A 23,453-nucleotide genomic window follows, 5' to 3' on the forward strand; every position below is an offset into this window, starting at 1 on the left:
TGTGTGTGTTAATTACCTTGTGGTCATGTGCTGCGGTGCCAGCTGGGACTTTTTTTGGTCCTCGCTCTTTGTGCTCAGTTTTCTGGCTGCAAACATATTTGTCCCTGTTTTTCCACTTCCTTCATTTCCTCACGTCCATCCCGACAGCAGTCTCCCTCCAGGAATTTGCTGACATTTGTGAGTCCTTATACTGATGCTTTGATTATTATTCCCGATTGTTATTCTCTCACTGATAAAGTAGACGGAAACGCACAAGGACTAAACAGGCTAATCACAGCGTTGTGGACCCGCTCTGAACCCGGTCGGTTCAGAGCGACTCTGCCGCTTTCTCGTGCACACGCACGCACACAGCTGCCCGACGGCGCTCCAAGCTTAAACTCGGAAAAATGATCAATCCACAATAATTTCAGTTAGTTTTAGTTTTTTTTAACTCACAATACAGTTTTAGTTTTTTCCTTTTAATTGTAGTTTTTATTCATTTCAGTTAACGACAATGTTTTTTCAATTTCAGTTTTCGTTATTTCGTTCGTTTTCGTTAACTATAATAACCCTGATCTGTACTTTACTTGAGTATTCTGACTACTTTTTACTTTTACTCCCTAGATTTTTAGACAAATATCCGTACTTTCTACTCCGTACATTTTCAAACAGACTCGTTACTTTATGTTTAAGTTTTTTATTTCCGGTCTCTGCGCCTTCAAACATCAAACCAATCTGAGCCTAAATGGAGGAACAATAACACATAACCAATCATACTGGTGTAGCCTCCATCCCTGAGGCTTAATGCATACAAAGAGGTGAAAGAGGCAAAAGCTTGTTATTAAAGCATCATTTATGGTGCTGTACTCAGGGGTTACAGGGTGCAGATGTCCATAAGTTGTGGTTGCAGTACTTCAGCATCTAGCTAGCGCTACAGAAGAGGAGCGAGCGTAAATGTTGTGGCAGGTAATTTTAAATGCACCTATCAGCTCAACAAATATGAGCAAACACTCAAACTGTGTGCAGTTTGTTACACAGTGTGTCTGCTAAGTAAAGGTGAAGCTGCTGTATTTCCCAGAGAGAGAAGTTGACTCAGAGATGGAGAAAGAGGATGCAGAGAGGTCGGATTTAAAGGTAAAGGAGGTAAGGACTGCTCAGTGACATTTGATAAACTGGATATTTAAAGCTAACATATGTCTTCTTTTTAAAATCAGATATTGGATCGGTATATGATGAGATGTTATGTATCTTCATATTCTTGAATATCATGTGTAGCAAACTGATGTATAAACTGTGTTATTCAAAGGTTGCATGAAAATACTGCAGTTTAGTGGAAGAAAACAGGTTAATTCAATTCAATTCAATTCAATTTTATTTATATAGCGCCAAATCACAACAAACAGTCGCCTCAAGGCGCTTTGTATTGTGGGTAAAGACCCTACAATAATAGTTTGCAGTATTGTGGTGAATTTATATTAAAGCTCAGTGTTGGACTGGTGCACAGTGGCTGTGGTGTTCATGGTCAGTTACAGGTTTCAACAAGTGTAGCAAAGGATAAACGTAAGATAATGGATGGATGCTTAGATTCCTTCACTAAATTCAACTTATACCCCACCTGTGTACTGTCAGTATAAAGAAATCTGGAAATCTGTGAGTTCTCATGTGCTAATATTATTTTATTATGTTAACGTAGCACAAGGTTCAGTTAGCTTTACACAAAAATAGCTTGTAGAAACGCTCTTCAGAGAGCTACTTTTCCTTTTTTGAGTACATTTCAGAGCCTGTACTTTTTTACTTGAGTAAAGAAGTTGAATCAGTACTTCAGCTTTTACCAGAGTATTTTTAACACAAGTATTTGTACTTCTACTTAAAGTACAAAATGTCTGTACTTTTGCCACCTCTGATAACCAATAAATATGAATGATATATAAAACTTCCTGAGATAATTGAGGAGGGGTTTCTTCTGGTACGGTCAGCATGCTGCTGTATAAAAGTTAGTGTACTTTCTGTAATCACATCTACAAATGTGACCGTGCCAACCTGTTTTTATGTGCAACTTCAATTTGCACATAGAAACAAACTGAGTTGAAATGGTGGCAATTTGTAGAAATTCATCTTAAAAAATAATTTTACATTTGGTTGAAGTGGAAAATTTCGAGCCTCAAAACAACAAAAACAGAAGTCTATAACGTGCAAAGGTAAAACATGAAGTATTAATCATTCAACATGTCTGACACATTCTTCAGAAATCTACCTCTTACTTATTCAGCATTTTCATCAAGGTTTCATCATCCTTCAAATGAAACTTAAAATGCTCTAAAATCATTTGACTGGAAAGTTATTCATAAAATCTTAATCTGTTAATTATAAACAGCAGCTCACAATTCACATTTTCTTCTGGAATATGTTAAATAACTGAGTTATTTGCTACTGTGAACTTAGCTGTAATTTATATTTACTGCTTAATTTTTTTCTACTCATATCTTCCTATTAATCTTTTCAGTGCTTTTTAGCTTCCAGGTAACAGCACCTTTAGTTTATTTGCTATCTGTACGCGTATTATTAAATATTATCAGAAAACTTTTAGCATGAGCTCCTGCAAAATATTATATAATTCCAAAACACCACCCACCCCCTTTTTACAGCACTGTTGTTAAGCAATGACACAAGAATCAGTAGTGCTTTGAGAAGCTGCTGCAGGTGCAGCACTGCCACCAAACACAGATGGGTTTGGTGGTGATGCTGCAACACCACTGTACATGGTCCTGTACTGTAGCAGGTACTCCGGGTAGATCTGGTGCTTCTCAAACACCACAAATATGGAGGGGTTCATTACATCATCTACACAGCTGTCATAGAAGTTTATGTCCCCTCCGTCCTTCGAAGGAGGTCGGACATAGTTGGAGGACCCTCTGGTGTAGTCTCCCACCAGCACCCGTGAGATGAACATGGCTCTGACATCGGTGTCGCCGGTGTAGTCGTGGGAGTATCTGGCATCATGGGCAAAGTAACTTCCTGTGTTTAAACACCAAAATGGAACAGTGTGAAAAAATGTTTTTGTGGCTACAGAAAGCAGGGACATAAGTAAAGATTATTTTCTTCACCGATAAACCAACATGCATTTTCCTACAAAGGGAATGATTTTATGTGTGAAAAATTATGAGCATAAACATCATTTCCCAGCACACAGTGCGTCACTAAAATTGAAATGAGGATGTTTGGAGTTTCTGTATTTTAAATGAATATGGTATAAAAACATTTGCTTAATAATCAATAGCGGTTTCAGGATGAATATTTCTTCAACTCACCTTTGCCAAAAGCCGTTCCATGAGTTCCACAGATTCTCCAGTCAAAGTTGTGGTGGCAGATGACGTCTACAAATCTGGAGTCAGTGCCATGAAAAAGCTGTTTTTCAGTCACATTTCCACATCTGGTTTTGCTCTTCATCTGATTCTTCTGCCTTGAATTAGAAGACAGAAAAAAACATAACTCAAACTGGTACATGTGCAGTGAGTGTAAAAGGGAATCCATGTCCATCTGCAGCAACAGTCTCTGTGGCCACAAGTGGGAAGCAGGATAACAGTGAATGTTAAAACACTGCGAAACACTGGAAAATGCAGAAAAAGGTCAGAAAATGTGTATGCTGACCACAGACTGTGTATACAAGACAAATAGAGCCTCAGGTTCTGAAAATAGATATTTAATGTCTGGCTTAGGTTTGCAAAATCACATCCAAACCATAAAACTTCTAGAAAAATGTCCTTGGATGATAAAGTATCATCTGCATAGCAATGAAAATGTATGCAATACTTTCTAATAATACTGCCTAAAGGAAGCATGTATAGTGTAAATAAAATTGGTCCTAGCACAGAACCCTGTGGGACTCCATAATTAACCTTAGTGTGTGAAGAACACTCCCCGTTTAGCTGAACAGATTGCGATCTATTTGATAAATATGATTCAAACTACTGCAGTGCAGTACCTTTAATACCAATGGCATGCTCTAATCTCTGTAATAAAATGTTATGGTCAACAGTTTGAACGTGGCACTGAAGTCTATTAGGACAAGCACAGAAATAAGTCCACTGTCAGCACTGTTCCCAGCACCTCAGTAAGGAAAGTGGCTACTGGTTGTCCTAAAAGCTGCTAGAAGTCAATCTATGACATCATCACATAATTTGCATAATTAGTCATTTGCATATTGTAATTGAGGCTGTAGGACAGAGGAATAAGATATTTGGACAGACAAAAAACACCCTAAATATGCTTAGAACTACAAATGAACTTTCAGACTTTAATACTTTGCCTAGACCATATTACATAAATCAATTTTATCCCACATTGTTTAATGTTAGAATATCAAATGTAATGAAAACACTTATCTGAGGTGCGATTGCTAGCTCTACATTCAACCCTCCTTTATCCGGGCATGGGGGGGTCCCCCCTTGGTGCCGAGCGATGCCAAAGTGTATGAAGGGACACAGTATGAGCATGGTATGTACACAAAACATGGCAACATCGGAGGATTTCAGGTTTCTGGTCAATCTCCAAAACTCTCCAAAAGTCACTAAATTTGTCGCTAGGTGATCTGAAAGTTGCTAAATCTAGTGACAAGGTCGCAAAGTTGGCAACACTGACTGTCAGAGGCTGTAAGAAGATCATTTTTGGCCTTCACTAATGCTGTTTCTGTACTGTGATGAATTCTGAAACCTGACTGAAACTCTTCAAATAAACTGTTCCTCTGCAGATAATCAGTTAGCTGTTTTACAACTACTCTTTCAAGGATCTTCTTCAAGCAGGCTTGTAGGAATGGGGTCTAATAGATACAGTGATGGTTTGGAGGAAGTAACTGCTGACTGACTCTTTGTCAGCCTGGCTACAGCGCTGAAAAGAAACCTGGGGCTGTTCTTACATTCTTCAATCAGTGATGAATAGTAAGATGTCCTAGCTTTATGGAGGGCTTTTTTTTAATAGAGCAACAAACTGTTCTATCACTGCAATTAGCAAGCGGGCGTGCACCCTGCACACATTTCGCACACTAGATCACTGCACTATAGTATGATTTCACTTTAATTTGCAATCTACCACGGCCAGTTTCGTTCACAATGTGCACGCGCGATCTCGCGATGGTCCTGTTCATGCTTGATTTTGTGGGGCAAAATAGCGACCAGCGTGAAACTGAGGGGGAAGCAGAGGAAAAAGGGAGCTCAAAGGACAGTTTTGGGCTTCCTATTAAACCTAAGATCCCAAGAACTTGTTTCTTGTTTTCGTGGACTCACAAGGATAACACACTGATGTACTGCTTTAGGAATATTTACTAACAATAGCTGCAGGTAACCTTGCATCTTTGTTCCAGAGCATGATAACACAGACTAGAGGGCCACACTCCCTATCAAGTCCTACAGGTCATTAAAGGCACCTCAGGCCGATTGAGGTGCCTTCAATGACCCTTAGGACCATTATCACAGAATATTACCTAACTGTTTACCATCACTGAATTAGCAAGCTGGCATGGCATTTAGCGTTTAACATTAGCAAGCTGATTAGCATTACAAGCTAATGCTAATTAGCCCCCAGCCCCCTAACACACATGCACGCCAGGCTGAAATTTTTTTCTGGCTAGAACCTCGCTTAATGAAAACCTTAGTTATGTTAGTTGCACAGCAAAGTCTAACTAAAGTTTGCCGTCATCAGTAACAAGGATCCTTGTTGTGGAGGCAAAACTCTAAAATTTCACTTTTAATGTTTCTGGTTTTAAAAAGTTACATAATCTCACTTTGTCAGTCAGCGGTGGTACAACAACCAGGTCAGAATCTATTAAACACACAACACATCAGCCAAATTCTTTAAGTGTCTGATGGGTGAACATTAAATGAAATACGTACAATTGAAAGGCTTCCCAAAGAGCTTTGTTCTGAATCCTCTGAATGCCAACAATATCAAAGCCTCTCATGGTTTTACAGAAAAGAGCTTCAACCTTCTTAAACTCTGCTGAGCTGCGCTGGAGGGAGACTGGCTGTAAGAAAACACAGGAACATTCAACATTTTCAGTCACAATTACAATGAACAGAAATAAGCTGGGATCACACTGTTAAAACACCGTCAGCACATTTACAATGGAAAACAACAACTGCTCTGCTCTCTTCTTTTTCACTTACCCCTATCTGCCCTGATTTTGCTGGAGGTTTATTCCTGTTAAAAGGGAGTTCTTCCTTCCCACTTTCACCAAGTGAAAACTGCTTAACAATAATCAGCTAATGTGTCACTAAATAATAATCAGGTGTCACTAATTTAACATATGAGCATACGATAGATATATGAGCCTGAATAAGTCATTACATGTTTTGAGTTTTTTACTCTGAATCCACTGTCAAACTTTTTTTTAAATTTGTGAGATTGTTGCAGTTGTTAAATTCTTTATTATAGTTTCTTCTTCCTTAGTGTGTCTCCTCCATCACTGTTTGAAACAGAGACTCCGTTCTTGCGTCAAATTGACCAGCTTGGAGGTGAGACGACTGTTCTTACTTGTTTGACCTATTTTTGAATAATTTAAGAATTTGTAAAAAAAAAAAAAAAAATGAGTGGGAGAGATAGAGCGGGCTAATTAACTAACAGAGTGGAAGAAGCAGTATGTTTTTTTCCTGTAACTTTGACACCAACTGGAGCTGTCCTAATAAACTCATTCCTACTCCTGCCCCTCCTTCCAGTGAAGATCTTAGCATCGTCAACTCTGCCATCTCCTATCGTTTTGTCAGTGAATTCACTGGTTTTCTTCTTTTTAGAAAACATCCATATTTAAGCATGTGACATCAAACAGTAGAGAAATAATATTCATATTTTATGGCTTTTACAATACCGAGTATCCTGTTTGAGGGATCTGTGTCTTGTCCCAGTTGTCTGGTATTGGAGCAGAAGTGTGGAGCAGAGGCCTTCTGCAGAGAGAAAGGGTCAGAATTACTTTAACTATGACATCGTTTTTTAATGGTTCAAAACAGATAAATGCAGTCACTTCAGATCCTTCTACTTTTTACACACTTTTTAAGATTTCATTTTAAATAAATTAAGCCACAATCACAACAGGTGATATTTTGCCAATTTCTTGGCAGTTAATTTCAAATAAAAAAAGAACAAACTAAATTCTGACTCATAGTTGAGGCTCCAAACTATGGTTATTTGCTTTACTAATCCTTGAGATGATTCTCAAACTAGATTTTAGAAGTGGCAAGCTAAACAGATTGGTCTTAGATAAGAAAGGTACACACCTGTGCATATAATAATTCAAACTATATTTGGTATAAAAAAAAAAACAACAGCAACTCTATCTAAACCCCACTGGTAAGACTGTAACAAAACCCAGATCAGGGCAATGATATTAAACCATATCTACAGCTTTCAGTGTCCCACTGAGCACAGCTGATAACTGTGAAACAGAAGAAGTTAAAAACAATCAGGACTTTTCCTGTAGTTGGTAGTCTCGTCAAACTGAGTGGGTCCTTGTTGAAGGAGATGACCAGGAACTCAATAGTGACTCTAGGAGACCTGTACAAGTCTATTGCACAGATGGGCAACCTGCCAAAGCATAACCACATCAATAGTTCATCAATCATATCTTTATGGAGAGCAGCTTGAAAGAAGCCACTGTGAGTTAAAGGTACCAGACATCCTGCTTGAAGCAAACTATATGGGCAAAACTCCAAGCAATGTGTCCAGTGAACATGTGACACTGCTAATAACTTGGCTAAACCATCCCTACAGTAAAACATCAGTAAAACATGATGGTGGCAGCATCATGCTATGGGCATATACAGAGATGTTCTTAAGAAAAGGAAACCTGGCCCAGGGTGTACACAATCTGACATCAAAGTAACAGTTCAACCTTCAGCACAACAGCCTGCACCATAAAGGCAATACTGCAGTGGTTGCAGGTGTTGTACATGCAATCTGATAAAGCTTTACAGCATCTGCCTGCAGAGCCTGTAGAGATGTGTCCAAGGAGACTCAATGCTGTACTCCTAAAAAAAAAGAAAAAGGGGGGGGGGGGGCTCCAAAGTTTATTAATATCAGGTTTTGATTTTTTTCCCAGTAATTTTGCTAAAATTTCTAAAAACATAAAGACAATGGTAATTTTATTTTCATTTAAAATTAAGTTTTGAACATGCCTGTTTCCTGGATGTTAATGTTTAACTAGAGGACCAGCATTTAGCAGCATCAGCTGTTGCCAAGCTTTTTGTAGCGATACTCAGCAATATTTTATTTTATTTTGTGTTTACTGAGCTTTGCTCCACTCTCAAGTCCAAGGCAATACCCAGTATGCTGGCATGGTTACCCATCAGTGTTGAACAGAAATTATGTCAGACTCAAGCCGTTACGGTGGTCTCTAGGCATTGGTTTGTAAACATCAAATCCTCTCTTCAGTTGGAATTAGAGTGGACTATTAGACCAAAGACAGCAACAGAGTGAAAGGATCTGATAACTTCAGAAAAAAGTAAAATAGTCTGAAAATGTTCTGGTGGGGCCGTTTTTAGGATGATGTACCTGAGTTTCTTTGTAAGAACATCTGCAGCAGAGACAAACCGCGGCCGTCTGCGCACGAGCCTTTTAGTGCCGTAATGCTTGTTTGTCTGAATCATGTCTGGGGGGGGGGAGGTATAAAATTACACAATAATTATAAACATGATTTTACATTGTAAAATGCTGACATCAGCAAACACAGACAGTTTCCATATTCTGTGTTTACCCTGGAAACTGAGTGAATACGACTGTGAACCAACAGTGAACTCCACCACTTCTTTATCGTTGGTCAGGAACTTCTCCTCCAGCTTTGTGCTGTTGATGTCTGCTGCTTCATGTACACCAGTCTGCAAAGCAAGAAAAATACGCATGTTTTTAACGTTTACACAAACCTGCATTAGCATATAAACAATGACCAGTAAGAGAGAGAGTGTTGTCTATAGAGGCTGTAATTTTAAAAAGATCAGAATTAGAATGCCTTTTATTGTCATTGTACTGAACTGCGGCAGGTATTCTTGTATCCCCTCGGCTTGGTGCCTGCACATAAGAGTTTTCACCGGTGGACAAGAGGCTTGCTTCCTTGTGCCTTCAGCCAGGGAACAGGTCCTGGCTGTTGTCTGCACTTACATGCCAAAAGACAGTTCAGACTACTCAGCCTTCTTGGAACCACTGGCCGGGGTGCTTGAGGGTGCTCAATCCAGTGACTCCATCATTCTACTGGGAGACTTCAACTCTTATGTGGGCAATGACAGTGAGACCTGAAGGAGTGTGATTGGGAGGAACGGCCTGCCTGATCTGAACCCAAGTTGTGTTTTGTTATTGGACGTCTGTGCAAACCACAGCTTGTCTATAACAACCACCATGTTCCATAACAAACACCACGTCCAATAAGAATGCCCATAAGTGCACGTGGCACTGGGACACCCTAGGTTGCAGGTCAATGATCAATTTTGTAATCATCAGATCTGCAGCCATATGTTCTGGACATTCGGGTGAAGAAAAGAGCTGAGCTGTCGACTGATCACCACCTGGCGGTGAATTGGATGGTGGTGGAAGAGGATGCTGGACAGACCTGGTGCACCTAAATGTATCGTCAATGATCGTCAACTCCCACCTCCAGCAGAACTTTGACAGCATTCTGAGGGACGCTGAGGGAGTATGGGGTGTCTAGCCTGTTGTTATGGGTCATTCAGTCCCTTTGCAGCCACAGAGAGCTTGGTCCATATTGCTGGCAAGAAGTCGAACTCATTTTTTGTGAGTGACTCTGCCAGGGCTGCCCTTTGTCACCGATTCTGTTCATAATTCTTATGGACAGAATTTCTAGGTGTAGTCACGTGGCAAAAGGCTTCCATCTTGGTGGCTTCAGAATCTCATCTCCGTTTTTTGTAAATGCTCCTGTTTGCTTCATTGGGTGGTGGCCTCCACCTTGCAGTGGAACAGTTCGCAGCCGAGTGTGAAGCGGCTGGTATGAGAATTAGTACCTCTAAGTCTGAGGCCATGGTCTTCAGCCGGAAAAGAAGGGAAGGGAGAAGAGAGCAGGAGATAGACAGATGGATTGGAGCTGCATCTGCAGTGATGTGGATGCTTCACCGGTCTGTCGTGGTGAAGATGGAGCTGAGCATGAAAGCAAAGCTGATGATTTAGCGGTCAGTCTACATGCTTAGCTCATGACCATAGGTCATGATACAAGTGGTGAAAACGAGCTTCATCTGAAGGGTGCCTGGCCTCTCCCTTAGGGATAGGGTGAGGAGTGCACTCATTTGGGAGGGGTCCAGAGTAGAGCTGTTACTTCTCCACAGGAACCAGTTGAGGTGGTTTGGCCATCTGACTAGGATGAATCAGCAGTCTGGTACGAGAATGATCAATTTAAAGTTGCGAAATCAAACCACAATCACAGCTATTTGAGCTGTATGAACAGACTGTGTAGCAGCCTCAATTTACAACCATAAAAGATAATTATTAAAACTTTAATAATAAGCTGTAAGTCTAGCAGCTTAAACAGAATACAGATAGGAAAAAAGAACCATAAAACAAATAAAAAGCACATAAAGAAAGGCAAAAATAAAGGCAGAGTTATATAAAGATATGAAGTAGCCAGCTCAGAGCTGGTTTCATAAAGTATAAATGGGAAGTTTTGATTTTTTACATTTGTGTATCTTTAAAAGCACAATCTACTCCACTGGGCCTTCCTGCCAAAACCATAAGAATCCTGACAGCACCACTGAGAGAGTGGCAAAGCTTGGCTCTTTTGGATTGTTGGAAAGTGCTCTTATAGTCACTGAACAAGTGTGTAAAGTTTGATGGGTCTAACTTGAATGTTATGCATCTATGGTATGAATTTGAACATCCTAGGTGAGATCGATTGAGTTATCGCATTAACAGGATTTTCAGAAAACTTGACTTCTGACCTTCATGTCAAGGTTGCCAAGATTCAAACTAGTCTGAGATTTTTAGTACATGCATCTATGGTGTGAATTTGAACATTCTAGGTCACATCGTTTTCAAATTATGGTCAACATTAAAGTTTTTGTGGACCAGACACTGGTGGCACTGACGCCAACGCTGTGACATCTTAATATTTTCTTCGAAACAGCCAAGACAAAAATAACACTTTCCCTGTGATAAACATTTTGATTAAATTCTCACGTTGCACGAGGGTTTATTTGGTAAGTGTCAGCGTCTAACAGCATTAGATCCACTTTAAAAAAAGCTAACGGAGGATAACAGGAGCTAACAGCTGCAAAAACAGCAGCACTTACTGACAGAAAAGTTCAGGATATCTCTGGTGGTTTCATGGATCATGTTTTTCAATAAAAGTATTGACTCAAGTTCTGAAAACCTTTTTAAAACACTTTAATTTAGTTACATTTTTTTATGTGGATACAAAGCAGACTTTTAAAGTTGTGTCTTAATGTCTCAGCAATCTGCTAACATTTCTAGGAAGACTCTGCAGTTACTCACGTTCGATAAATACACGTTCCACCTTCCATACTCATCCTCCCAGTACCAAAGCCACTCAGTGGTGTGGATGAAGGTCGGCTCAATCACTGAGTTTTCTGTCGAGAGTCGACGCACTTTGTTTGGTCCGCAGGTCATCGTGTCAAAGTGCACGGCTGGGCTGGTGCTGCTGCAATCGAGAAAATATTAACATTTTTATAGCAATAACTTAGTGTGCTGCAACACTCGAAGAAAGGATTTTCCTGTAACAACAATCAGAAGCTTTCTGAAAAGCATCTGATTGGTAATGTTTTTATTTTTCAGCATAATAATGATCCCAAACAAACTGCTAATGCAGTGAAACCATACCATCATAGAAAAACACTTAATGGAACACTCTCAGTCATGGATTGGCCTCCCCAGAGCCCGGACTTCAACATTATTGAAGCAGTGTGGGATCATCTTGACAGAGAACAAAACAAAAGGCAGCCAACATCCAAAGAAGAGCTTTGCATTTCTTTCAAGAAGCCTACTTAAAGAAATGACAAGAAAACTGTCTAAGAGAGTGAAGGTTGTGTTGGAGAACAAAGGTGGTCATACCAAATATTAACTTTCAAACACATTTGAATTGTACAAACTTCATTTTTTTCCTTGCATAATGTATTTTCTTGTATGTTTACAGAGACTTTTGTGCAGTGGTCTACACTGTCAGCGAGGTTTGAAACTGGCTGCAAAAAACCACAACTGTGTATGCTTTGTGTCCAGGTATGTTTATTTCAATAAATCATTGTACCCATTTCCCATGTTCATAGCAAAATATAAAGAAATGAGGGGTGGTTCCAGACTTCTCCACAGTACTGTACATCTCGTCCTCTTTATTCTGCACTTAGCACCAGCTCTGCAGCCCCATCATCTCCTTCGTAGCTCCGCGGGAATTAAGAAGTTTTATTCCATTCAGTATCACTTGTGTACTTCGAGTTATCAGCTGGTCTATGAAGAACTACAGTCCCACTGACTTTAAGCATATAAGTACCTGTATGATTTACTGGGGTTACAGTAGTCTCTCTCAATTGTCTCGTTTTCTTCCAAAGCAGTCCACTGGCCTCCCTGCTGGACCTCCCATCTGTATGGCATCTTGTCATGAGCTTTAAAACATCGATCTAAGAAGAAAGAATAATGAGAGCTGATCAAAGTCAAGAAACAACTACATTAAAACTTAGAAAACATAATAATAATGACTTTCTCACCCTCATGTATGCATTGTCCTTTAATGAAGTACATGCATATCTCTGTTTTATCTGAAAGAAACAAGCAACATTTCACACACTTCTTTCAGACCGCAGTTTTAGTTCATCTCCCCACAGACGTGTTTGCAGCTGCTGTTATTTACCTCTGATGGGCCTTTGTCTCTTGTTCTGACCTTTCACAGCTTCATCACCGACAGCAGCGTGGATGTCACTGGAGGAACTGGTTCCTCCTCGGTTGCCCGGCTTGCTGTCTCTCCCTTTATCCCAACAGCGTGCCCGTTTCTGACTCTCAACATCCTCCCTGCTTGCAGTAGTGTTGTTGCCACAAGTAGAGACTTCACCACTGGAAGAGTTGCCTCTGTGGACCCTTCCTCCCCTTTTGGTGTCCAGCCTCAAAGCTTCTTTATTTGTGTACAGAGCCTTCAAGGACAGAAGTAAGGTGCCAGGTATACCTCTAGCTTTCAAAGATTTTAATGGCTGTGGAGCATTAAAATCATGGTTCTTTGAGCAGCTGCATTCACGGTTCAGATAATTCTTACAGATGTGGAGCCTCTTGCAACCATCACCATCCTTACACCTGCCAAACTCTCCGTCACCGTTGTTGTAGTCATAACATATCTGGTGGAGAGATGAAAAGAAAGGCTGGCTACAATCATAGACTGTATATGAAAGATGGATTACAATCATAGACTGTATATAAAAGATGGATATAGCTATTGTGACGATCCACTTTTTTTTTAACCCTCTGTGGTTGATGGATGCGCCAGCGCATCCAAATGACATCACCATTTTAAGATTAAGTAGCACCAGGACGGTGCCTCACTGAGTCTCCGTTTCAACATGAGTCGAAAATGTGGACTCCAAACTACGTACCAGTTTTTAAATTGTGTTGATAGGCCAAGTAAAATCAGAGTTATGATCTATAATTTACGTCATGCTTTTTCCTGTAGTTTCCTGTCCTCACGTTCGCTACGTGTTTCATGCAGGAAGAAATGGAAAAAATGGGATCTTTGCTAGCAGGAAGTGCTTGCAAAAAAACAAAACAAACAAATTCACAACATCCCCTTTCCTATTGGTGGAAAAATCCACCATATCAACCAATCTGAAAATTATTGCAACATGTGGCATTTGGTTGCTGAAGAACAGGTGAAAAAGTGATGAAAGACAGACAATGTTGACAGCAGGTTTTGCCTGTGATGGTCTTCTGGTAGGGGGAACGGTATCTGTTGGGTGACATAAAGCCATCACATACTGTTCCCCCGGTAATAAACTGGGGGAACGGTAACTGATGACCCAGTGACCGCCATCAGATACCGCTTTATGGCACATGGGCGGCGCATGGGCGGCGCAGAGCGGCGAGGAGACGGCAGGGAAACAGTATCTGATGAGGAAACGCGACTCGACGGAACACCGGGTCATCGAGCCAAAGTTGTGAAAACCACATTTTCCCATGACGAGGCGCAAAATGACTCCGCGCATGTGCACAGCAGATCGGACAGTGGAACCGCTCGTCAACAACGTCAGCTCAGGTCCTGCTGAGTAGTTATATTTCTATACAGATCTTATAGTTAAACGAACTTAAAACAAAAAGTCTGCATCAATGGAAAAGTCAAAATATATTGAAGGGGTGATGAAAAATTTACTACCAAGTCAAATTTTGTTTACTACCTTTTACTAGCCTTAATTTGACCTCATTTAATTTACTACCTTTTATTACCCCCCGGAAACCCTGTGAACCTGACTGAGAAACACGTAGCACAAATATCTCAGCGACTTATCAGGCACAAGCTAGGCACGCCCTCAAATCAAACCTTGCTGGGAATAAAATCAGCTAGTAGATGACAAATATCAAAAAAAAAGGTGGAGTGACACCTTCTCAGAAGTTCAATTTAATGTAAACTGAACTAACCTGTCCGGGTGCGTGCCGTGTGTGTTGTTGGACTTACTTCAGGAAGGAGCGCATTGTTGCTCTGCAGCAGCAGTGTGCACAGCTCCTCCCGGCTCAGGCTCTCCAGCTCATGCTCTCTCAGAAGCCTTTGGTTATAATCCGAGGTCAGGTCATGGGAGAAGCAGCAGCCGCCCCTCCTGTTATAAAAGAGTCCACAAAGCTCAGTCATGACTGTGAGCACTCATATCCATTATCAGTGAAAACAAAGATTTAAGTTAGTTGACATCGCTCATTGGGGAATGATTATGATGATTCTGGATCTGACAGTAAATTATGTATTGGGGATCCCTTAAATTTCATTATAGCACCTCTATAAATAACTGTAGCAATAACAGGAATCATATTTCATTTTAGTATTATTTTTCTGACATTGTCTTTTAATATTACATTTTGCCAACTCTTCTACTGGAGACGGGGTAGAATAAAAACAGCTGTAACCGTGTACTTGATGTCATGATGTTACAGTGCACTCACACAGAGGTGTTGCTGCTTTGTCATTTAGAAATAAGACTTTCGTTTCATGCGGCTGAAAGAAGATAAAGAGGTCAAGTGGAAATTCTAAACAGAACATATTGATATGAATAGTAGCATTTTACAGGATTCATATAACTGTAAACATGGCTAGAACAGGATGACTGCCAGTACATCGACGTGACGGACTACAAATCTATTCTCCACTTTGGAATTGGGGTCCGTGATGCTCCGAGTAGGACAGGTTCAAATGAATACAAAACCTTGCGCTTCAGCATCCGCTCTGTGATTTTATATGACCTACCACTTCATGGCTGAGTTGCTGTCATTTCCAATCCCACTAACAGCTGACTGTGGAATATTTAGTAGCGAGGAAATTTCACAACAGGATCCTACCACGGTACCATGCTGGAGCTCCTGATAGCGACCCTTTTTTTTTTTTACTCATGTTTGCAGATGCAGTCTGCACGCCTTGATTTTTATACACCTGTGTACCACGGAAGTGACTGGAACACCTGAGTTCAATGATTTGGATGGGTGAGTGAATACCTTTGGCAATATGTTGTACTTGAAAGCAAACATATTTACCTGAGCTGAGTGAACTGACAGAAGCCGCTGAAGAGGAAGTTCTTACACAGGTGCAGATCCCTGCATGTCTGCGGGCAGTCTTTGACTCTGCAAAGTCTCAGGCGGGTCCTGGCCACCACCTTCGGCTGTCCGTTTGGACACCACGAAGCAAATTTCTCTCGGTTACAAATGATCTCCGAGACCTTCGAGGGATCACCGGGGAAGAGATTATATAATAAATCATCAGTGTTAACTGCGCCTTGATTGGCGCAGATTATTTTCACTATTTCTGTCTCCATCGTTTCCTTCTACCTGCGTTTCCTTCCACCCGTGACACCAAAGCGCAGCTGAAACCGAGCGGCTGCTGGAAAACTTCAAAATCATTTATGACGACTGGAAACCGAAACTCAACTATTTTTAGCCGGAGTTTATGCTGTAACGCTGCTGTTTGCCACTTGGGGGCGTCACAGCGCTATATTACCTCCGACCGTCCTACACCTCCACGGAATACGATAAGAAAGAGGGCTTTCTGCTGCTTCACAGCTGAACAGAGTGGAGACATTTCCAGTAATGAAAATATGGGATCTGGATAATAAAGAAATTCCCCCTAACAGCAAAATATCTGAATTTTTTTTCAAGACGCATTTTAATAAAACTTTGCTGTCATATCAGCCAGGTGTCATTGTTGAACAGTTTATGTCTCTCATCTAAAGTCTTTCTGCACGCACACGCTTTCTCTGCAAAGCGTCTGTAATCAGATTACCGTGTTTTTACAGTAGGTGTTTACGATTAGATACGCTGCTTAAAATCTGATTACTGTAATCCCATTAATGCCATCTGTTAGTCCCACCAGCAGGAACCATGCAGCAGAATGGGTCCTGCCCTCTCAAAAAAACAAGGAGTATTACACTTATTTCCTGTTAGCCGGAAATTCACATAAATACTTCGTATCGACTTTTTACATTGGTTTTTCATTTAGATGAACTTCCAGGCATTTGTGTGCACATTAACAGATATGTTTCATTAGCACTGGAATCCAGCTCACCAGCTCTTAGCCTGAAGGAGGAACATTTAAAGTTCCCCAGCATCACTCATCTGCATTTTCTTGTTAACGTGCAGCACATTCCCACCAGCTTCATTGCTTCCTGTCCCCCTCCCCTGCTCCGAGGAGAATAAACAAGTGATTTTTCCATGCCTTTTTTTTTCTTCTTTTTTTTATTGCCTGTCACTTCTTCCACCATCTGCTGCCACCAGAAACTATGATGCTTGTTATTCTGGAAGAGCAACATTCTTGTTTAGTACCAAAAAACAGAAAAATCTGACCAGGAGGCCAAGCTGTTAAGCCACAATATCCAAGTTAAGTAGCCTACTATAAATTCACTTGATTATTGTGATGGTTCAGCAGTAACTATATCCTATATAATCCTATATAATCTATATAATTTTTTTCTTCAACTATTAACTTTTTTTTCCATCTGGGGCAGAAAATCAAGCTATTACCACTTACAGTGACTAATTCCAGTGGCTGACTGAGGTAAAGCCAGCAGTCCATTCTGGTAGTTTGGATTACTTTTATTTGGGCCTTAAGCTGCTAAACTCTGTCAGAAACAAGCCTGTCTGCTTTTAGCAGGGAGGGAGGGTACCGTGTTTTTACATAGCTGCAGACAGTAATTAAACAACAACAACAGTGATGACTATGAACCAAATCAATAAGTCATGAAATAAAAACACTTGGCTAAAAGAGGCTCATAACAGATTAAACCCTCTACGTGGCTGAGGAGAACTGAACCACTAGTGACGTGACCGCTAACCACTCTTGTCTGCCATGTTGGATGTATGATGCTGTAGGGTCAAGTGAATAAGGGCCCAATAACACAGGGCTAGAAACAGGTCATCTGTCAACCACAGTCGCATAAAAAAAAAAAAAAAAAAAAAAAAAAAAAAAAAAAAAATATATATATATATATATATATATATATATATATATATATATATATATATATATATATATATATATATATATATATATATATACAGTGCCTTGCGAAAGTATTCGGCCCCCTTGAACTTTTCAACCTTTTGCCACATTTCAGGCTTCAAACATAAAGATATAAAATTTTAATTTTTTGTGACGAATCAACAACAAGTGGGACACAATTGTGAAGTGGAATGAAATTTATTGGATGTGTCAAACTTTTTTAACAAATAAAAAACTGAAAAGTGGGGCGTGCAATATTATTCGGCCCCCTTGCGTTAATACTTTGTAGCGCCACCTTTTGCTGCAATTACAGCTGCACGTCGCTTGGGGTATGTCTCTATCAGTTTTACACATGGAGAGACCGAAATTCTTGCCCATTCTTCCTTGCAAAACAGCTCGAGCTCAGTGAGGTTGGATGGAGAGCGTTTGTGAACAGCAGTCTTCAGCTCTTTCCACAGATTCTCGATTGGATTCAGGTCTGGACTTTGACTTGGCCGTTCCAACACCTGGATACGTTTATTTGTGAACCATTCCATTGCAGATTTGGCTTTATGTTTTGGATCATTGTCTTGTTGGAAGATAAATCTCCGTCCCAGTCTCAGGTCTCTTGCAGACTCCAACAGATTTTCTTTCAGAATGGTCCTGTATTTGGCCCCATCCATCTTCCCATCAATTTTGACCATCTTCCCTGTCCCTGCTGACGAAAAGCAGGCCCAAACCATGATGCTGCCACCACCATGTTGGACAGTGGGGATGGAGTGTTCAGGGTGATGAGCTGTGTTGCTTTTACGCCAAACATATCATTTTGCATTGTGGCCAAACAGTTCGATTTTGGTTTCATCTGACCAGAGCACCTTCTTCCACATGTTTGGTGTGTCTCCCAAGTGGCTTGTGGCAAACTTTAAACGAGACTTTTTATGGATATCTTTGAGAAATGGCTTTCTTCTTGCCACTCTTCCATAAAGGCCAGATTTGTGCAGTGTAGGACTGATTGTTGTCCTATGGACAGACTCTCCCACCTCAGCTGTAGATCTCTGCAGTTCATCCATAGTGATCATGGGCCTCTTGGCTGCATCTCTGATCAGTCTTCTCCTTGTTTGAGATGAAAGTTTAGAGGGACGGCCGGGTCTTGGTAGATTTGCAGTGGTCTGATACTCCTTCCATTTCAGTATGATTGCTTGCACAGTGCTCCTTGAGATGTTTAAAGCTTGGGAAATCTTTTTGTATCCAAATCTGGCTTTGAACTTCTCCACAACAGTATCTCGGACCTGCCTGGTGTGTTCCTTGGTCTTCGTGATGCTCTCTGCGCTTTGAACAGAACCCTGAGACTATCACAGAGCAGGTGCATTTATACGGAGACTTGATTAGACACAGGTGGATTCTATTTATCATCATCAGTCATTTGGGACAATATTGGATCATTCAGAGATCCTCACTGAACTTCTGCAGTGAGTTTGCTGCACTGAAAGTAAAGGGGCCGAATAATATTGCACACCCCACTTTTCAGTTTTTTATTTGTTAAAAAAGTTTGACACATCCAATAAATTTTGTTCCACTTCACGATTGTGTCCCACTTGTTGTTGATTCTTCACAAAAAATTAAAATTTTATATCTTTATGTTTGAAGCCTGAAATGTGGCAAAAGGTTGAAAAGTTCAAGGGGGCCGAATACTTTCGCAAGGCACTGTATATTCCCTGAAAACATTGTCAGAAACCTTCCTGTGATTGCTTTGGTTGCTAGCAGATTGCTATGGTTGCTATTGCTTCTAAGCAAACACTCACCAATAATGTGACTGATATATCAGCTGGGGACGATAGGCCGATATTAGCTATTTAGCTATCACAAAGTCATAACACAGAATACCCTAAATAGGTCCGGGCCTTTCTAACAGTTGACATTGCTTAGTTTGCCCTCCAGAGGTCACTCTACAACGTCGCTGCTGATAAGAGGTGTTTGGAATGCCACAAACACAAAAACCAGCTGATCTGAGCAGAGTTGAGCAGAACTTAAATGAGTAATGGATTTTTTTTTTTTCAAATGTTACTACCTCCTCAGCTATTAGCTGGTGAGTGTTTGCAGTCAAGTTGGCTTCTATTCTATCTTCTATTCAAACTATGGACAAACACGCAAATCTCATAGAAAACACAAGGAGGTTTTTGGTTCAGTACTCTCTTTGCAACTGATTTCATCCAGTGACATCAGGCAGCTTCTCATCACCAACTGGTTGGGGAATGCACATATTCCCTCCTGACCAGTGGTTGCATCATGTCAGTATAATATGAAATATAAAAATCTTGACTGATGCTTAAATTTTTCACTCAAAGGAGTCATCTGAGGCTGAAAATGAAACCAAAGAATTAAATGTTGGTAACTGTAGTTTTTCAGTCGACCGCTAACGTTGACTCCTAAACAAGTGATTTAAAACTGGAGCAGAAATAAACATTACAGTAAGAGTAAACAGTAGGAAAAAGTGTAGCGAATAGCAAGGGGTACGAATCTGCCTGATGACTGATTTAGACGTCTGCACTGACTCTATGTAGAGCCTATGATGTAGCCACAAGTGGCTGACTCCACTGCCAGCATGTTCCTCCGTCGCTCTGCCATTTCCCGCCAAAAAACACTAGTTGGTAGGAGAGCTTCTCTCTTCAGGTTGATCCACTCGCGATGTGACGTGTAGGGAGTTGTATGTCAGATTACACCGTAAGTTACAGCATAGGGTTTTAAAGGGGTTTGCGGTTATGACGCACCTAAGATGCAGATTTAACATGGAAGTATAAAATCCACTGTGAGAAACGAAGGGACACAACACATTCATCAGCTAACTGCTTGCGCTTCACAAGCTTTGCACCTGGGATAATCCTCCTTTATGACTGTAATAATGACTATAATTTACAAAAGGAACGGCATGACCTGAAACTAACAACTGAGCCCATAAAGTCACAAGAAAATCATGTGTTTACTGAGGTAACAGTGTAAGGGACCAGAATTGGTGCATTTTATTTGAATTTGGAAGTTAGAATTTCCAACTTCCAATCTGGAATTTTCAACTGGAACGTCCCCTCAAGTCGGTCTTCCACTTCGGGAAATCGGAGCTGCCGCACCAACCCCCGACTTAACGATCCAACAGGGTTGGAGAGCAGGGAAATGTTATTAATCCCACAAGACTTGTAAACTGCACTGCTGCTGTTGTGTATTTGTGACCATACATTTCCGTGCTTTTCTGACTCCGAAGTGATGTCACTCCCACTCCGACATCTGACTTCAGAGGCAAATGGAACGCATCATATTTCATACCAGAGGAGTAGAGTGTAAATGAATAATCCATGACTTATTATCACAGTAAAGCAAGGTTATTTTTAAACAGTGTTGTCATATGCATATTATGGACTCATAAATGACAACATAACAAATGTTAGGGAAAGAAAACTAACATCGGGTGATATACTAGATTTTTAAATCACCAAATATTGGTGTAGAGGTGGCCATTAGAAAGAAGGCAGGTTGAATGCACTTCTGTGTTAGCTTCACTTTTCAGACCTGGAAACTGTCCATTTTTTAGGTACAGTCTGTGTGCTATACTTAAAGCCATGTTCTCAGAAAGCTCAAAAACACAGCCCAGTGCCACTGTGACCTATTGATTTTCAGAATCACTTGACAACAAATACTGACTCTTTTTAGTCTTATGTGCTCAGATTTTTTGTTTCTTGTAGTATTACTGCATTTACCCCCGTTTGCACAAGGTCTTTACAAAGCATTTCTCACGCAGAGGTGGCTTTACAGTAAATATGAACTAACTCATCTCACATCAAATCCTTACATTCCACAGGCTGATATTCCTTCTACACTTTGTTGTATTTTGCATTGCAGACTGTCTAATTAAAGCACGGAGCTTTAGCATATTGTGTAACCGCATTTGCCTTAAGCTCTGATTTAAAAGAAGAAGAAGAAGAAAAAAAGAAAATCAGTCTGTCTTTCAGCCTCTCCGCCTGCAGTTGTGTGTGTAGCTACGCGACCTGCCTGCGATTTCCTGCTTTGGGTTTCCCTTTAAAAGGGGGCAAGGCTCAATGCTGGGAATTCACGTCATTTCGCCGTTTTACACACATCCAGATCAATGAGAGAGAGAGAGAGAAAGAGAGAGAGGTGTCCGTCGAGCTCTCTCTCTCTCTTCGGTCTCGCTCTTCCAGGAAGGGATTATTAACCAGCGCGCTGCCGACATGTGAAGGGAAAACACACGCAGACAAAAGAAGTTTTCGCACCGACGGCCACGCTATGGACCCGGCCAGCAGATAAAGGAAGGAGTGGGGGCGGAAAAAAAAAAAAGGGGAAAAGAAGCGGGCTACATGAAAAAAACAACTTCTTCCACAAACACGAGCCGAGCAGTCGGGCTGCCGCTCGCGCTGCAGCTGTGCGGGTTTCTGTAAGAAAGGAAAGAAGATAAAGAGCAGCGCGCGACGGAAAAGTGGACGGAGAGAAGTTGACTGGGGATAATGTCTGAATCCTCCTCCGCTGCGAACAAGGTAACACTGTCGGCTCATTTATCCTGCTTAAAAAAACCCACTCCATCGTTTCTCTTCAGGAGACACTTTGAACTGTTTGGTGTGATAGAGTCGTTATGGTTGCGTATGACCTCCTGCAGACGCGGAGCCGCGGCCGCAGCGCAGCGCAGGAGCGCAGGCTGTAGGAGCCGTGCAGTTTGTTTTGCTCGTCATCTGTTGCTCCGAGTTCGCCTCCACTCTGCTCATGACTGGGAGAAGTCGTGACTGTGTGTGACTGTTTGAATTACCGAGCCGGAAAGTGAGCGGAGATGCGGAGAGGCGAGCGAGTTGCAACTTACACATGAAGCATCAGTAGGAAAGCGTTTTTAATTTATTTAGTTTTGCTTTAACAGTATCAGCCGGAGCTGGGCGTTAGGACTGCAGCTGTAGCTGAATTTAACGTAACAGCTAAAAAGAGCTGAGCTATAAATTTGAAGTGTACTGGGGAAAACATGGTGGATTTTCCTGCCTTTTTAACGACGAGGAATTCATCAGAAACAGCCAAAAACAATGGAAAACGATCAACTCGTAGATGAATATATAAATATATATTTAGAGTTCCTGATAACCTGGTTCCATATGCATTTATTTAATTCTTTTCCAAAGGCTGTTAGACATTTTTTAAGAGATGCACCAGGTGAGACATTATGGGCAATACAGTTACCAGGACTGATATTATTATTTTATTATTATATTATACAATATTTATAAATGTCACAGTTACATTGGTAAATTTCATCATATTTGCCAATATGCAGAAAGCTGTCTACAAACAAAAAAACAATACTGATACCAAGCCAATATTGACCCAATTTTGTTTTTGTTTAGTTTTTCTTGTTATTTATTCTTAGTTTTGCAGCAGGGAAATAAAAATATTATCTAAAGGAATTAGAGCCCAATTTATCTGCAAGCTGATACTGGGTGATATTAGCTATTTGCTGGTCCATTGGTATCAGTGTTTTTAGTGGCTGATAAATGAAAATGAAAAAAATATAAAACTGCATCCACATTTGAAGCAATCGTATCGTGCATCGTTTTGAAGTTGCCTACTGGTTGCTTGCAGATACACCAGGCTGCAGTTGCCTAGGTGACCCTTAATGTTTTTGCTACCAGGTTACGTCAGTCAGCGGTATGATGCACTGTCATTAATAGTTGATTCAGTTGCTTGCCCACTCTGTTGCTGTGAATTGCTGCAGTGTGGACGCAACTTGAAGATGAACCAGGAGAAACACCCTTCAACCACGTTGTGAGCGTTGAAGTTGTGTAGTTGGTCCACTAGG

General features: G+C 40.8%; 2 protein-coding genes across 3 annotated transcripts in view; one reads left to right on the top strand and one right to left on the bottom strand.

Moving 5' to 3' along the window:
• Positions 1-1,768: 1,768 nt before the first annotated feature.
• On the bottom strand, positions 1,769-16,010 carry LOC115773707 (protein mono-ADP-ribosyltransferase PARP12-like). Its single transcript, XM_030720583.1, has 12 exons — positions 15,682-16,010; positions 14,621-14,759; positions 12,818-13,292; positions 12,675-12,725; positions 12,461-12,587; positions 11,452-11,617; positions 8,717-8,837; positions 8,515-8,611; positions 6,836-6,911; positions 5,865-5,995; positions 3,288-3,439; positions 1,769-2,994 (listed from the first exon to the last, which is right to left on the bottom strand). The coding sequence occupies exons 1-12, from the start codon at positions 15,957-15,959 to the stop codon at positions 2,633-2,635; spliced, it is 2,175 nt and encodes a 724-aa protein (XP_030576443.1). The 5' UTR covers positions 15,960-16,010; the 3' UTR covers positions 1,769-2,632.
• Positions 16,011-21,752: 5,742 nt separating this feature from the next.
• The window catches only part of etv6 (ETS variant transcription factor 6), a 32,661-nt gene continuing 30,960 nt past the window's right edge, over positions 21,753-23,453 (top strand). The window contains exon 1 of one of the 2 annotated variants that reach the window (XM_030720591.1): positions 21,753-22,155. In XM_030720591.1, the coding sequence (XP_030576451.1) occupies positions 22,126-22,155 (30 nt within the window). In that variant the 5' untranslated portion in view covers positions 21,753-22,125. The remainder of the gene's footprint in view (positions 22,156-23,453) is intronic. The other variant, XM_030720593.1, reaches the window with a different exon arrangement.

Source organism: Archocentrus centrarchus, chromosome 23 (assembly GCF_007364275.1).
Source record: "Archocentrus centrarchus isolate MPI-CPG fArcCen1 chromosome 23, fArcCen1, whole genome shotgun sequence".
NCBI classification, from domain to species: domain Eukaryota; kingdom Metazoa; phylum Chordata; class Actinopteri; order Cichliformes; family Cichlidae; genus Archocentrus; species Archocentrus centrarchus.